General features: G+C 36.5%; 1 protein-coding gene across 10 annotated transcripts in view; it reads left to right on the forward strand.

Moving 5' to 3' along the window:
- LOC112995224 (E3 ubiquitin-protein ligase Praja-2) overlaps positions 1–17,696 on the forward strand; it is a 136,072-nt gene that overhangs the window by 112,390 nt on the left and 5,986 nt on the right. For 7 of the 10 annotated variants that reach the window (XM_064502502.1, XM_064502505.1, XM_064502506.1 and 4 more), the window contains 6 exons: positions 98–298; positions 2,964–4,026; positions 7,636–7,698; positions 8,366–8,551; positions 10,157–10,342; positions 11,685–11,796. In XM_064502502.1, the coding sequence (XP_064358572.1) occupies positions 98–298; positions 2,964–4,026; positions 7,636–7,698; positions 8,366–8,551; positions 10,157–10,342; positions 11,685–11,796 (1,811 nt within the window). Of the gene's footprint in view, positions 1–97; positions 299–2,963; positions 4,027–7,635; positions 7,699–8,365; positions 8,552–10,156; positions 10,343–11,684; positions 11,797–13,983; positions 14,096–17,696 lie in introns of all 10 variants that reach the window. The other 3 variants (XR_010386284.1, XM_064502507.1, XM_064502503.1) reach the window with 3 other exon arrangements.

Here is a 17,696-nt window from a genome sequence, read left to right on the forward strand (position 1 = left end):
CTGTATCAAATTGTTGGGGGGAGGGAATTGTAAAGAGATATTGTTGTCTAATACAAAGTTTTTTGTCTTCTTGTTTGTTTTTTATCATCACATGTAGCAATGGGTCAAGAAGCTGGCAAACCTGCCTGGCCCAAACCAGCAGGAGGCTATCAGACTATTACAGGTAGAAGATATGGAAGAAGACATGCTTATGTCAGTTTTAGACCATCTTTGACCAACCAAGACAGGAATGGACACCAACTCAGTGGAGAATGTGAAGGATTGGAACTGGACGATGTTCAGAAAGAGAAGTCTTTGTGTACGTGCATATCTTTCTGCTATGTGCCATATAATTGCAAACTGAGATGCTTGGGCATGGGAGGTGCGTAGAAAATGATGTAGAAGGGAAGAGAGAATGGCCACGTAAGTTAGTATGTGCAAATTGCATTTCAGATGGTTTCATAAAGTGAAACTCAGCATGAAGGCAAATTATAGTAGTAAATATAGTAGTCTGTTTAATTTTGCCTGAAGAAGTAGATTCCTGAAAGAGTTAATATGTCCTAACCAACTAGATAATTATAACACTGTAGAATTCTTTTTATTTTGTCTTCAAATCAAATGATTCTTTCATAATTACATTTGGAAGAAAATACCTATTGTAACACTCTAATAGAACTAGACTAATAAGTATGTTACATATCGTGGACCAGATTTTTCTCTGAGGTACCTTTGTCAACCTTAGTATAGCTAGAGCAGGAATTACTTTAGTGCTATATAACCTCTTAAAGATTCTCTCTTTTTGGTTTATACCTGTTGGACCATTTCCCTGCTTTTTTGGTGAATGTTGAACTTTAAATTTTAATTTCATCTGTCTTTTAGGACTTTAGCTTTCAAAGAATGATTTCATACAGAGACACAAAATGGCCTGTTGGATTATGAACAGTCCAATCTCTTTGTATGAGGTTATTTTCTGTTAAAAAGTAAATGGTTATTGATACAGCCTCAGATGTTCCAAAGTAGCATTTTTTCCTCCTTCCCTTATAAGCTATTTTAAAACTACTTTTTCCTTTTTTCTTTTTTGATGATAACATAGTGTAGATTTAACTTTCTCATATACCATTGTTCTTGGAGACTATTATGTGATGTAGATCCTTTCTTGGTGGTTTTGTTTCAGTTGGTAACTTGACCATTTTTGTGGTTATCTATGCTTCATATATTTACTACATTTGCATCTTAGTTAAAGGAATGTTTACTGTAAATTGGTGCTTACCCTTGTGCAGATTTCCCTATGGTCTCCCTCTGATGCTGCCACCTTTTTTATGTCAGTGAATCAGAACTGAGCATACTGTTATTTTAGGGAGTCACGAGAAATGTATGGGATAGAGACTGTTATCTCCTTGCCTTATATGTTTTTTTTGTATGGAAAGTCTGAAAGAGTGTTGATTTCTTTTTGATATTAGGTCTAATAACGGAATGCCTTTCTTTTTATATTTGGTCTTTCTTTTTGGCATCACAGCTTTCCAGATTTTGAGAGAAATGTTTTGGATTGATTATTCCTCCTCCCTCAGCTAGATTACCTTTTTTTCCTCCAAGTTGATTCTTATTTTCTGCTGGGCGGGTACTGACCAAAATGTTCTGTCTATTCCCCTCCCAATTGACCTGACATCTTTTATATGTGTAAGCAACCGCAGAACATAGGTAGAAGAAACTTCATCGTTTTATCAGAGGAAGTGTTTGTAATGTTAGAGTATTGTTTCCTACAAGCCAGGCTCCTAGTGCCGAGAGGCACAGCTCATGTTTTTTATTTATGAAGTTCAGTGCCATCAGTTTACCAACCTAGACATGGATTAGCCATTTAAATGAGAGTAGAAGCTGAATTTGAAGTAAATGTTTGGTCTACAGTAGTTATAAGCATCTGTGTAGCAGTTGTCACAGTCGTGATATATATGTCCTTCATGCAACCACTGTTTTCCAGGTGTATTTGAAGAATCTGTTTGGAATGTTCCCTTAGCAAACTGTTTTTTTATTGTGTTGTTGTTTTTAAACATGGAACACTTATTTTATATGGTTCCCTGCATCTGGCTCTTCTTTAAAATATGCGTTATGGAGTGCCTTCATTTATCATGCATGTCTCAATTTTTCTCTGCTCAGAACTTTTTTTTCCTCTTGTGATTAAATTTCCCAAATGTATTAATATCAGCCTACAATTTAAAAGTACTTGCATCTAGTTACACAAGCCATTGTGTTTTCGGAAACAATTTGGATGTACTTTGCTTAGGAGTTTACAGGTGACTTGCACTAAGTATTAGTTTTGTGCAATGTATACATTTTTAGCTTTAACTCTTGTTGCTGGGTTTGATGTTTGTCCCTTTATGCAAGAGGTTCAACTGTAAAATAAGCCAACTGAATTTGCAGTGATAGTAACTGCCAACTGTAAATTCTACATTTGTCTCTGCTATTATTTTCTCCTTATAAGGAGTTGCATTCATAGTGGCATGTACAAAATATAGTACTACTAGTATGTAATTTATAGTATCAATAAACGGCTTTATCTTACTGTGGCAGGAGGCACAGTTCAGCCAGTTAAAGAGTGGATAGTCTGATTTTTGTTATAGAAAGAAATGTTGGAGCTTTTTTAATCTTTCAGCATTTTTTTCCAAGTTTCCTGTTCTTGTCTTAGAATTTCTTTTCATGTAAACAACTTAGAGATCCTGCTCTTGAACATGTTCCTTCTTTAATATTGCTCTCTGCTGCTATCACAGGCTGAGCTGAATAATTTAATCTGTCTGTATGGGCTTAGTTTATAAAAATGAAAGCATAATATATTAGCAAAGAATCAATGCATCTCTGCCAAATGTCTCTCTATCAAATTGCACTGCAATCCCAATAAACTATCCTTTTTTCATGAGCAGATGTTGTAAATGAGAACATTGCTATTGTGTTTGATTATTCCAATGTGTTCTTTCTTACAACTTTCTATAAAGGTTCCAGTCCATTGGTTCAAGTTTGTTCTCATTTATCGGATGAGCCTTTGTTAGAAAATGTTGGAACTGGAGCACCTGTTTGTCGAACTGTATCGAGCCAAACTTTTGAGACAAACACTTCACCATTTTCTCTAGTCTCTTACAGTCTGGAAGGCAACCAAATGTCAGGGAGCATTATGAATCCTGATAAAATTTCCGAGGACCTTGCAGAATATGCTTCTGGAGAGTGTAATGATTTGAATGGCCAGAATGGAATTGCTTTTGTAAACATTGACTCTTATGAGCCAGATAGCAGTGATGGAGAGGATGATGACGGCCAAGGTAATCTTTCCTTGGCAAAAGAAGAAGCAGGTGTATTTCAGGAAACACTAGATAACATGCTTTCTGAGTTAGAAAAAGGTGTAGAGTCTTTTTCTGACTTACAGTCCCGGTTATCCAGTCTTAACAGAAGCGTTTCTAGGGAATGTTGCGAAGAAGTGGGACCAGTGCCTTTAGTGAGATACTCTAACAGAGATTCAGACTTGGCCCATCAAAACAACAGGACATTTAAAAAATCTTCTGCTGAAGATCACGCCATACTGAAAAATAACCTGAGTATTGCCAGTTGTGAAACACAACAGACAAAAGATATAGTGGATGTTGGAATCAGGACCCCTATTTGTAATGAATTAAATGTCAGTGATGGAAAGACTGACCAAGGGAATCCACCTGAACTGGTAGTGAGACCCAAAATTAGAAAACAAAATCCTACAAACCCGTTGGATAGAAAAAAGCTTCTCCCTAATGATGATGAAGAGAAGAGCAGTTCTAGGAGGCAAAGTGAAATTGCTGAAGTCCATCATGGCCGTGCAGAGTGTGCCTTGAGGAATGGCAAAGAAAAAATGAGTTCCAGTATGTTTTTTGACCCAAGAGACTATGAAGGTACACAGAAGAATGCAAAAATAGACCTAAGGAAAAATGCAACTGCTCAGGAAAGAAAAACTGTGTTAGATGATAACACTTTCTGGGATGAGTTTGAAGACTGCAGCAGACACTTCTCAATGTCCCACAAAGATGAAGACAGGTAAGATTTGACTTTTTTGTCTGTGTATTTTGTCTGTATTACACACTGTATGTGTAAAATAATATGCTAATCTGAATAATTTGCTGGAAAGTGATATGGGACATAGTAAGAAATTAAGCAGTTTCAGAATATGATGATATAACAAGATGCCAACTTCTCCTCTCAATTCCTCTCCTTCATCTGTTCCCAAGTCAATCAAAAGAAATCGTACTTTACATTCTTCTGATCCACTGTCATGACTTTGATGTCTGTCTTCTCTATACAAAACCCCTGAAATTTGGTTCGTAGGAATTGGATAAGGGAAGGATTGGGTTGTTACTGGAATGCTGATTGTTAATACTTCCATATAGATGTAATGTTGCTGTTGTGTAGTATTACTGTGTACAGGTGTAGTCATGTGAGCGTACCTTGTTGTCACCTGGAACCTTAGCTTTCACTCTGGAGTCTGTTTTGTATGATGCAACACCCTGGTAGTTAATATACAGCATCTGGTTTTCAAGAGAATTCGTTATAGAGAAATATCTTAAACCATGAGTGAAACTTTAAAATATATTTTAATTTTAAATATTTATGTCCGATTTTACTGCCATAGACACTTTAGTGAGCATTAAAAAAAGGCAGGAATTCATGGAAGTGTTTTCTGAAACTAAACAAAAATGTAGGTGTAATACCTGAGAAGGGGGAAAAAGTAAGCATTTTCAGACTGCCATTTGTTGCCAAGCTTTTTTCACTATGTTATTTTCAAATGTTGCATTAGTAGAATACTTGTGGTCTGCAATGCTTCCGAGTTGGGGATGCTGAAGCAGCTTTTTAGAAATACAGTGAAAACCTAATATGCTGGGAGTCTGCTATCTATTTGCTAAAAAAATCATTTTGTTTAGGGTTAGAGCATGCTAATACTCATTAGGATTTTCATTTGTTTATTTTTACGGAGAGGATGCAGAAGAGGGATAAATTGCTCTGCCTGATTTTTTGGCAAATTACACGTTCCCCTCAAGGACTGTTATTTTCAGAATTTCTTATTTGCCATTAGATCTCAATATTATGCATGTTGGCCTACATATATTCTTGCCTCCAGACTTTGTGAAAGAAATTATTCTTCCTCATCATCTCTGAAGAATAATTTGATTGGATTACCTATAGTCCTGTTTTTAATGGAAGTTCTTTAGAATAGCAGATGTTTCCAAAGTAGCTATGAATGAACACAGTTTCAGATCTACAGGCTCCAGTTACAGTGTGGATCCCTGGGCAGCATTCAGGCCTGTCCCATTTTGGGCTTTCTATCCAAAAGATGGACTAATTTGTATGAACCTTATGTTGATGAACACCTCTATTCACATAATGCTGGTTAAATGCTTGTCAGTGTGAGTTAGGGTTATCTGAGTTGTGAGAGGGAAAGGTTATTTTTTAACTTTCTGTTAATTTGTGGCAAATGCAGTAGTTTTTGTGGTTGCTTTAGTTTGAATTTCTGCAATTTTTCTTTGTTTCCTTTCATCGTCTTTGTTGATTGTGTTCCCACTGCATTCTTTACAGAACTCGTCTTCTGGATGCTGATGTGCCCTTTTTTCTTTTTGCTATTCTCCATACTTTAACCTGCTTATTAGACTGTTTCCACTGCTTTTGTGGAGTATACAGCATGAAAGTTAATCTGCATAAAATCTTGTCATTAAAATATTGCAGAGTCCCAGTTATGAGAGAACAAAATCCTCAAGGCCTTGTAAAATGGGTTAGTAGACTTTTTTTCTTATTAAAGATGTAGGTGGACTAAACAAGAACCCTTTTCTTTCTCATAGTGTTTGCTTTTAAAAAGTTTTTATTACTGTATAACTTATTTTTTCCACTGAAGTGCTGCTGCTAGAAGTTTAAAATGCAATGGAGGAAACATACTATAGTTTGCAACCAGAGCATTGGTTCCCATGATGCAAAATGATGGATTGTTGTCAAATGATAAAAAAGAGAAATATAGCTTACCTATCTGAAAGTGACTATGTTCTTCATGATAGAAATAAGTGAACCACTAAACAGGAAGCATTAAATGTTCATCACCTGCAGATTTAGCTTTTAAAAATGTAATTCATGTTCTAAATCTTCATAAGATAGATCCTTATGAAGTAAACTGTCAATGTTTACTGTATAAAAAGGACTAATATATGCTTTTCTGCTCTCAAAAGGTAAAGTTGTATGTTTGAATGTTTGTTCATTATTTGCACGTTTAAAAAATAATATATATTGCTGCATGAAGAACAGAATTGACATAGGTGTCATATGCTGCACCCTGTGACCCTGCTTGCTCCTATTTCCAACACAGAGAAAAAATCACTTTGCTGGTTGCTGCAGCATGGGCCCCCACCACATGTTTTTCGCTTGGAGGAGATGCCCAGCTCTTACGATGCTGGCATGGAATAAGCAGCTCTGCGAGAAGTCTTATGTGGTTGTTAGAACCACGTTTCCTCTGAGGTGGTGGGAGTGCGGTTGCTTTCTGGTGTGGGGTGATGGGATGAGGAACACATCTGTTATTGCATGATATAATGCTAAATTGAAGGAGCTAAGTACAAGCCAGTTCAGCTGGGGAGGGACCATTCCCAGAAAATCCATGTGCAGATGCTAAGGAAATACAGTGTGCTTTTGGCAAGTGAAAAGTCTGTAACTCCCTAACCGTTACATGAAGTTCTGTATCTCTGCAGAATTGGACCCCATTAAATCCTACATTTTGAAATATGTACTTTTAGTGTTCTTCTTGCTTTGTATGGTATTAATGACTTAAGGTATATCCTCTTTTCTGTTTTGAATCGTTGTATGTATATAAACTTTATTACCGAAACTTTAAAGGCAGAATATTGGAACAGATTTGACTATCAACACAGGACTATTATTTATATTAGAATCTGCATTAGAAATCATAAGTGGACTGTAAGATAGGGAAAACTAAAATGAGAAATGTGAATCTCAGCTAATCTTACAGCATATTTGAATAGCCTTTAAAAAGATTTTTTTTAAAAAAGCTCAAATGGTAGTGATTCAGCTTTAGCTGGTGAAATACAGGATGCATTAGACTATATATACCCTAGACAGTACTGGCTGTCTCATCTATTAAAATATCAGAATTTCTTTTTTAACAGGTATTGTTTCTGTTGTAAAGTAATCCTTTGAAATGGCCCACGGATAATGAATATTCTCATTTTCTTCACCTTCCTTAGTTCTCAAAATTGCAAGAGAAAAATATATCCCTCCTTCAAATTAAAATATTTCCATATAATTTTTGTCCTTTGTCTTCTTTATTCTCATAAAACTTGAAGTGTATAATATGCAGTTTTTCAAAAGTGCTGGTAAGTCATTAAAGAGCAAGTTCTATTGGCATGTGCTTGTACTATTACACAGGAGGAGAGATTTTTCTTTAAAGTGAATTTGAAGGTGGGGAGATGAGAACATTGATACACACTGACTTAGTGGGTTTACCAGATTAAAAATTCTGAGCTGTGGGCATCCTGGATTGCTGTGTTGTAAGTGAGATGTGCTCTATCAAGCATGTTTTCTGTTCACTTATCCATTATGTTTTCCTGTAACTTTTTGAAGGGACATAGCTGGTTGACTCTACTTTGATTTTGGTAGGTGTCTTCTGTCACTGCTAGTATTGGATGAGCCTTCCAAGTGTATTAGCAAATGTAGCGATTGGTAAGTTTGTCCTTCTGCAGATTCTGCTATCATTGCTGTTGTTTTAAAGCTGCCCACGGTTTGTTATTTACTGCTCTTTTCTACCTTGTGGTGGAGCTGAAAAAAACAAATTCTTTCTGAAGACCCCTTTGCTATTCATCTTTTTAGGCTAGTGAAATTAAGTAATTTTTCAGTAATTCATCAGTTGTATCTTTGTATGATTAAAAAAAATGGCATTGTATGTAGCTTAGAAGTTATCAGGGCTCTTGCTTACAGTTTTGTTTGTCCGAGAGGGAAGAGCAAAATTTGCGTGTTTGCCATGCGCTTCTTGGGATCACTACTGCTATTTTCTTTTTGCAGGGTGCTGGGAGAAAGAGGTTTGTATAGTTGGTCTTGGCTTGTACTCCTGTACTCTGCAAATGTGGAGGGAGGAAAGAAAAAACCTTTTTGCTAAGTAGGATGGGCATGATTCTTCTTTAAGAATGGATTTTGATTTAACTCTTTGTATACTTACCCTGTAAAAAAAATTATGAATAGTAAAAAATGAATTTATCCTAATCATATTGAGAGCAATGTTCATAGAAAAGTAGCAAATCACCTGTGTTTTCTTGTACGTGGTTCTCCCCGCCCCGTCCCCTCCCCAAAGTGGTGTTTAAATTCACACTGCATTGCCTTGTCTGAATTGCAGCTCGGAATGCAGTGACGGAGAATGGTCTGCATCTCTGCCTGCGTACTTTGCTGCTACGGATAAAGACCAGTCCTCAAGTGATGAGAGCTGGGAGACTCTCCCAGGCAGGGAGGAACATGAGCCTGAAGTGCAGAGCAACAGCAGTGGCCTAGAAGAGGAGAACACAGACTTCTGTTTCCAAGGAGGGTATGGTTTTATTTCATTAAATTACTTCCTATTAAGTAGTAACATCAGCAGTAGCATGGGGTCAACACAACACTATGGAGAATAATACCACTTCTAAAAATAATAATTATACCGGCAATAGTCATTTGCCTACATCAGAACAATCACACTAGTTTCCTATATTTAGAATAAAAAAATTATGTCATGCAAACAATGCTGACTATTTTATGAAAGAAGTAGAACTACTGGGAGAATGTTGGCATTCTAATAATAAGAAAAAGCAGCAGGTTAATAGGCTGGGTATACTTTTAAGAGCAAGACTAGGTACAGTATTGTTTACATACAGGGTAATTGTAAAGAGCTGTCCTTTTTTTTTAAACCACAGACATACACTACTCATCTTCTGATACTGCTTTGTACTCTGTGCAAAGCTATTGTTTTTCTCTTTGCTTCATTGCTTCTCATATTGCAGTGAATGGAACTGCTGCTCTCTTTTTATTCAGGTATTTCTGCAGCTCTATAAGTGATTATAGTAAACTTTAAGAAGGAATTCCTTGTTGAAAGCTTTTTCGCCAGTTTTTCATTGTTTTAATTTTTTAATTTCATTTCATTTTTCCAGTTGTTCATTGTTTTAATTAAAAAAAAAAAAAAAGCTTCTGCCTGTTTTGCAAGGCAAGATTTGTATATAGAAGTAACTAAGGATAAGTTGAAGAGGTGGTGTTTTTTTGTTTGTTTTTTGTTTTTTTTCCTGAGCATCAATTATCGAACTTGTGTTCTTAGTTGGGGGCTTTATTTAGCAATAAGTCATGCTTATATGTTCTGCTGCTTTCGTGCTAAGGTAGATAGTAGCTAACACCAGGCAGTCCAAATCTGTGTCGTTACCTTATTCGTATCACTGTCTCCTTGAGTTTTGAAGAATTGGCATGGCTTTATGAAAGCATTATAAAAACTCATCTGTGTCAGAACAACAGCAGGAGAGCTGTCTGCTCTTAAGCATTCTTTGATTTGAACAGGCTGCAAGTATACCTGTTTCTGACATGGTTTCTGTTTATTTGCCCTCCATTGCGGAAAGTGGGTCTCACAGCCCTGTGGTTCGAAACATCCAGGTGAATTGTGCTGCTCTAGAAAATCCAGGAATGAAAAGAATCCTTTTTTCTAATGTGTGTACCTTTTTTTATTATTATTAATCATATTTCTTTGCATTGAGGCCAAGCTTCCCTTTGGAAAGCCTTTTCAGGCTGTCAGGAGAGCCTTTATTTTTAACAGTTTCAGGAACTTGTAGATAAATGAGATAATCTTTAGTACCAAAGTTGCTAGCCCTGACAGACATGCTAAGGGAAATGCAAAGAAAGCTGTTTACTGAACTGCTGGTCTTGAGCATTAGACAAACACTTTTGCCACAGAATCATGAGTGTTACAAGATTGTGTCTGAATAGGTCAGCTGATGCAGCTAGAAATTTATTGTTTTTTACAGCAAATGCTGAGTTGAGAATCTAGGGCTTTGCAGTCTGAGAAACACACAGCTGCAGCCCTTGTTGTAGTATGTATAGCTTCTGTTCTTTGCATGTATCTGTAAATTCTTCCAAATTTTTAGTTTTAGCTTTTCATTTATTTATTTATTCGAAGGGAACAGACATCTTTGGAGGAAGGAGAGATTCCTTGGTTACAGTATCATGAAGAAATAGAAAGTAGCAGTGATGAGGAAGATGATCCAGTTAGTCATTTTGTGCATCCTGGCTTCTTTATGTTGGATGGAAACAACAACCTTGAGGATGACTCCAGCATGAGTGAAGACCTGGATGTGGAGTGGAGGTATGCTTGTGATGGTTTCCTGTTTTAATTTCACAGGGCGTTTTAGTTATTTATCATTTTGCTTTTTATGTTACACATTGTGATATGCATGTTCATCAGTATGCACTTGCGTCAAGGGCTGGTAATCCTGCATTTTAAGGTTTAACTTAAAGTGCTGTGTTTTTCTAACAAGAGAAAAAGGACATAGATTCACTAAATCAGCCTGTGATCAGAGGACATTCTGGTATACTGAATGGTTACTTCAGAAATGTTAGGTGTATTTTTCAATTCATTTTTAGGCTGCTAAACGTAATGGAAGTATAACAAAAGTGTATCAATATGAATGTAATCAGCATTTAAGCTGGTGTTATTTTGTAACTTTTCCACCATTGCAACTGGTTTAAATTAGATGTTATAAAACCGATTTTATCTCTCTTTGTAATGACGTGTGGAAACCTAATATTACCGTAATTTTGAATATTTCATTTGATTTTTCTGTTGTTAGATTATTGAAGAATATTGTAACATAATTATTAGAAAATTCCTGCAAGTAGCAGGAGGATAGCAGAGCCACGTGCACAGCATTATTGAGCCTAATTCTACAATAGTATAGTGTGTTTATTTTAAAGTGAATGTTAAAGTGAACTAGAGAGAATACTTTACAGTGAGAGACTTAAATCTTATGCTTATTAAAAAATAATCAAATTACAGTGTAGAAGTACCTTAATGAGGAGAATATACCAGTCTCTCTGGTATATTTACAAAGGGCATAACAGGAAGTAATGCATGGAAGCTTAAGCTGGAAGAAAGGTACATATTTTTGCAGTGCAAGGCAATTAACTATTGCAACAAAGCTACCAAGGAAATTGGAGGGTTCTTAGTAGGGTATGGACAAATGCTGGTTTTCAGTTCTGGAGGGAGAGGCTTAGCAAGCTTCCTTCAGTGATCAGAATAGAAGGGAAGAAACTTCTTTAACAGGCTGTTAAGTTTTTTCTGTTCAGCATATACAGATACGTACATGACTTTGCTTGTATCTATTTTAAAATTTGATTTCTGAATGTTGAAAACAGGATTTACAGCTTCTGCTAAGCTAAGAGCTGTAAACCATAATTAAAATCTGAATGCTAATTTTAAAAGTAGCTTAATAACATGTATGTGAAATTTATTGGCTGAACTCCTGTAGCTGCACGCAGCTTTATTCTGAAGCAGCTAACAATAAAAACTTGTTGCAAGTATATCACATCTAAGAGTACACGTACCACTGGTGGTGTTAGATGATACACAATAATTAATGTACCCAGCCCTTGTGTTATCACTATTAACTTTGAAATGAAGACTATTTTACCTAATTGATGTTTTTCAGACTACTTGATGAATTTGGGGATGGCCTTGGAGTCGCTCAAGCCATTTCATATGTGGATCCTCAATTTCTCACATATATGGCATTGGAGGAACGCTTAGCACAAGCTATGGAGGTATTAAAATACAGTAATTGACTTCTGTGTAAAATAAAACCAAAGCACACTAAAACTTTTTTTTTTAATAGCCAAATATTCAAGTCATTCTGAACTTCAGATTGACTCTTTTTTAATTTACCAGGTAATCTTTTATATGTTAACCTTAAATGCAAAAGAGCTTAGGTCTTACTCCAGTCAGCTTTTCAACAGTATGTAAGAATGGTCTACATATGCTCAGCGGTATTATATTAATGGCTTTGTGACGTAGCCTTTCATTATTGAATCCTTATTCAGGAGTTGACAGTGAATCAGAAAAAATTGACTTTCCAATTTCAGCTTGAACATTCAGGTTTGCAAGCTTGAAAATAAATGTTAAAATTCTTTTAAATGATGTAGTGCAAGATGTCATTGATCAGCACTAATGTTTTTAGATTACAATATTTATTTTCTCTAAAAAATAAAAGAGAGAGAGATTCATTTCTACCAGTATAAACACATGCCATTTAATGTTGCTAAATTCCCTACATAACAAAAGAATGTTCAGTCATACCTGGATCTGTGTCCAGAGATTATCCCAATTTCTTTTTCTAAAAATATAAATAGAACAGAAGTTTCATCTTTTTATCCCTTGATACAAGACTGGTTTGGATTTGATTGTCTTGACCTCCTCCTTCTTCCCCCTCCCCCCTCTTTTAAGCATTCCCTTTTAACTTAATCTTGCTCTGATAAATTTCACTTCATTTGTCTAACTTCAGATAAATCAGCTTTTATTATTTTATTATTAAGAACCACCCCAGTTTTTGATTTTTCTTTTTTCTTTTGCATGGATTACCTGGTGTTGGCCACTGTCAGACTGAATGTGGAGCTAGGTGAAACTCAGTTTGAGACTTGACAATTCTTGCATTGCCAGAAACTTTCCCTGCAGGGTATTTACCAAAATAAGAGTTAAATGGTGCATATGCATACAATATGGTGTTGCAACAGTTGCCTTAAATTGACTGTTTCATATGGGACATAAGTTGAGGGGTACCACTGCTTGACTAGTAAAGGGGTGAACAGAGCAGACTATATGTCCTAGTGTGCTCACAGGCACAAAACCAAAGGCATCTTAAAATATTTTTTAAAGCTGACTGTCAGTGAAACAATTACAGATTTTTCTGTTTTTCTCATGGCTACCTGGGAGGTTGATGATTTGATGGAAAATGGTGAAGAAACTTTATGGGAATTTTCCAAGGGGACCGAAGGGTCCCCTAAAGTTGGTAGTGATTCAGTTTCAAGCTCTCCTGCTTCCCCCAAGGTATATCGGAGGTCTGCATTATTTAAGATCCAAGTCCCAAGGGTCTTCTCCAGCTATGTAAGATCTTAGCATTGCTCATCTGGAGACACTTCAAAACTGCTGCTTAATGTGCAAGACATCTATTGATACCTTTATTACAAAACCAGTATTTTGAAGTTGTATAAGAAAAATTCCATGTCCTTCTTGTAGCTACAGTTTCTCTCACCCCATCAGAAGGGACAGAACTACAGAAGCAGTTGACCTTCTCTTTAGCACCAGAGCAAGAGGTTCTGTGTAGAGAGAGGAATCTAATCCCATCTTTTCTTTTTTTGAATCTATATGTTAACACATGAACGGGAGACTGAGGCTGTTAAGGCTCTGAGTTTTTGTTGCTCACTACTGTGTAAAAAAATTCTCTAGTTATTCTGTCAGATGAAATGTGTGGACTTTTGTCAGGCTGACCTGTAAAAGCAATCCTAGGTGACTATATGCATGGCTGACAGAAACTGCTGTATTTACATTAGTGTCAACAGGAACTGAGTGTCACTGAGCTACTTAGCAAGCAGCTAGAGGGCTACAAACGTGTTAGTTACTCTCTGAATATGGTACAGGTTACATCCAGTCACTATGGATATCAGACAAGAGGGAAAGCCAATTAACCAGTATTAGTGCTTGAAATTCACTCTTGGATGTCTGAAACTTTATGGTGGGCAAGGAAGTCTGGCATAACTGGAATTAGTCAGCAGTGGAGAGCTCCTTCATAAGCAGTTTCAAGACCTGCAAGTTCTTGAGGGGAGATCCATCAATGTCATGCTTCCATAGATCCTTCCTGAGTTCTGCAGTTTGGTCCAGAGGTACTTTGTCCCCATTTTTTTCCTTCTGAAAGAGCATTGATGCTATCTGTCTTTTAATTTCTATGTTGTTGACAGTAAATAAATACCCAGTAAGAAATTCCAAAACATCAGTGCTGCCTGTAACAGCTAGATGTCAAATATGACAGCTGATTCATACACCTGCTCCTCTAGAACATAGCAATATAAGGTACCATTTTAATTTGTGTTTATCAGTGCTGTGCTCTTTGTGCTTTGCCAGTTTGATTAAGCTGAATTAAAATCCTTTCTATTAAGGGTTATTACCTACTGTCTTGTTGTCCAAAAGATTGGGTTTTATTATGTTTACTCACCGAATGCATCAAGAAAAAGTTATTCTCTGTTGCTTGGATATTACAGGTTCCTATGCTTTACCTTTTAGGTATACTGATGTCCATTTCAGTTTGCCTGTGTACTCCTGGAAAGCTGTTATAGTAATATTATTTTCCTAGCAATTTCTGCCTTTCGGAAATGGCAGAAAATGGTTACTGTAAGAAAAGGGACATCTGTACTGGTTGTGTCTAAATGAACTGCACAAGTTTTGAGTAAGAATTGTAAATGTTTGCTCCAATCTCAAATGGAACAGATAGAGCACCCCTCATCGGTTTGAAGGTGGCTACTATAATTGCTCAGAAAATAAGAGCGAGGATTATCCTAAACTGTCCAGCATTTCTTTCAGGCAGTCTTGTGTTTCTGGGAGTTGAGAGAAACTGACCAAAATAGGCCTGGTAACCTCTGTCTGTCTATGATTAATTTTGGTTTTTGTTTATCTTTTCCTGAGAACATGTCTTTAACAGCCACAGCAAGGTGTAGATAGGATTAGAATATATTTCCTACTTTCTTGAAAATAGGAATTATGAATGGCTAATGCTATTTAAATGACAACACTGCTTACATAACATATGATGTGGCCCTGTCACATGCTGGTTTAACATAGACTGAAAACTTGTGTTCCTGCAACTGCTTTCAGACTAGCTTTTAACAGAAAATGTCCCTGGCTGTCAGGCAATTGTGGATGAAGATGTAGAAGTCTGTTCTACAAACCTAGACATCTAAAATCTTTCAGTGGAACAGTAAGTGACTTAAATATGTCATAACATTACAAAGCTTTTCCTTATCTTTGCTACTGTGGTCACTAGGCTTGCTCAGATATGTGGAATATAGCATTTTCAGGAAAAAGAATTAAGAAAATGTTTTATTTTGGGATACAAAGAACAAACTAAACTCAGTCTTTTCAAGTTTGGATAAGAGACCAATTCCTGAAAATACCATCTCTGTCTACTAGAAGAATGCAGTTTCTGATCATCTGTTCATTGGGAGTGTAGAAAATGTTTGTAGTACGGGAAATTTTTGTTCTGTAGTTCGTTGCAACCAAATGTATCTGTGTTTCAATAGGGACTTACAGATCACAGGGAAACTGTCTCAGTCAGCAAGGTCAAGGTGATCAGGCTTGAGAGCACTTTGAGGGAAGTCAGAATTGAAGTGGGCTATCTTCTCTTCCCCATTTTTTCTTCCTCCTCCTCATTGGTATTTTATACTCACTTCCCTTTCCCTTTCCCCCCAAAAAGGGGATGATTTCATCTGCTGTTGATGTAGTTCATCTTATTTTGGGGACTTTGTTCTGGTTTTCTTGGGCCTTTTTGTTGCTTATTCTGCAGGATTATTTGGTTTCACTAGACATCTCTCCTGCTTGTTCTACATCTTTTGTACTTGCCTTGCAGATTTTACTGCTTTCACATTTTTCTGTACTCTACTTGAACAACCATATCACAAGCCTCTTTGCCCCCTGTATGGTTTCATATTATTTATATATTTATGCTTAGCTCTTTTAGAGAATAGTGGTTGCTTGTTATGTTATTACTAGTGTTAGTGTTACAAATGCAGTTGCCAGTTGCTCTATCTTAGTAGTATTTAAGTTTGGGTTTAGGACAAGCAGGTATTAAATCTTGCTTCGTCTGATTCTACTTTATGGGTACAACAGGCCTCTCCTTTGGCTTCAAGTTTAAAACGTAACCTATCTGCTTCCTGGCAATGAGAAGTACTTTTGCACCAGAGATTTGGTAATGTAGAAGTCTAAACTTTGACTCGATTTAATAAGTATTATTTTGATTTGAGGAATAGATTGGGTTGAGTTTAATTACAACATCATTAAAAGTCTGTCTAATGACTGACTTTATTCAGCCTGTTACTGATTTACTTAATTCCCCTCAAGTCTTCCCAAATTCTCTTATCTAAAATAGAAGATTCATTAACTAGATTTTTTTCACCTATGACAGCATAATAATTATCAAAGTCTATTATAGCTCAGAAATTTTTCAAAAAAATTTTAAAACCAATTTGCTATAGCTATGAAACTCTTGAAAGGGATGTGACATAGTGCTTCCAAAATTCAGGTGTATCTTCTTTCTCAAAGAGAGAGAGAGAGACTAATTTGTCATGGTTAACTGCGATATTTGGAGGGGAGAAGTGGCTATTTTCTGTAAGACTCTGGGTTCCTATTAAAGTAGCTTCTGTCCTGAAAACGTAATAACATGTGTGACTTCCATTTGTTTTAAGGATATTACTAGGAGTGTTTACTTACTTCAGTAGGAGTCTAGAACAGTTTAGGTGCCTCTGCAGCGTTAGTAAGTTTATTTATAGATATTCCCTGCACTGATTCACAGATTTGAGGAACTTAAAGCCTGTTTTTAGTTGTATCCAGCATTGAGTTTATGGTGTGTGGAACAATAAGCAGTCACCACATGTAATAGGCGGATGACAATAAAGGTATCTCGGAAACCTTGACACCAAGGTTGTGAAATGGGGATTTCTTTGGTCTGCTTTGGTTTTAGAGATGTGGTTTCAAGCTTCAGAGTCACTGGGAGGCTTCTTTTCTCTGATGTTTCTTTTATGTTGTTTTCAGGAGTGAACAGTACAATGCTTTTGTAAATTATTTTCTGTCTTAGAGTACTAATACTGAATACAGACACAGAGGTTTGTAGATAATATTTTGTAGGTTTGTAGGTAATCTTGCATCCTCTTGTGTGCCTGGGAGCTTATCTAATACTTCTAGCTGTAGCAACTGATCTAATTTAAACATAGTATTTTTTACCTCCAATTACTCTCAGACCATCACAGCTGTAGGAAAATACTATTGTAAATACTAAATGTTGCTAAGGCAATATTGCCCATTGAAGGAGACTTGACTGAGTTTAAGCTGTTAAATTTGAGAAATGTTTTTATTTTGCAGGTAGGCTTGTGTACTGCACCATGGATAACTATCCCTGGGTTACCTTTAAACCAGCTGATTTATAGATGAGAATACTTGTGCTAGAAGTGAGCTTAGCAGAACCTGTAAATATTTGTTAGCTCATGCTGATCTCTGCGCTGCCACAAATACTGGACCGCAGGTGTAGAGCTGCTGGGTTACAACTGTCGTGGGAAGGTGGCCTGAGCTGCGGCACCACTGCAGTAGGAGTGCAGACATATTCTCAGGCTAGCATTCGGATGACTTTCTTCGAAGATCAAGAGGAGAAAATACTGAAGGCGTTTGTGTGTAATGTAATGTTTCTCTAGTATGCATATTTTGTCTTTTTTAGTTACTAGGTGGTGGATTGTCCCTTACATTTTCCCCAAAGTTTACAAAAATGTCATGTTACCTGAAACTTCTCACCAGAAAGTTTTTTGGCCATTAGAATAAATAAATTGCATGTTGATTAGAACGGGAAGTAGTTCATGAGGAGTATGAATAGTACATTCGGGATATGAACTCAATGCTTCTGGTTTTCTGGCTC

This window comes from Dromaius novaehollandiae, chromosome Z (assembly GCF_036370855.1).
Source record: "Dromaius novaehollandiae isolate bDroNov1 chromosome Z, bDroNov1.hap1, whole genome shotgun sequence".
In the NCBI taxonomy this organism is placed as follows: Eukaryota; Metazoa; Chordata; class Aves; order Casuariiformes; family Dromaiidae; genus Dromaius; species Dromaius novaehollandiae.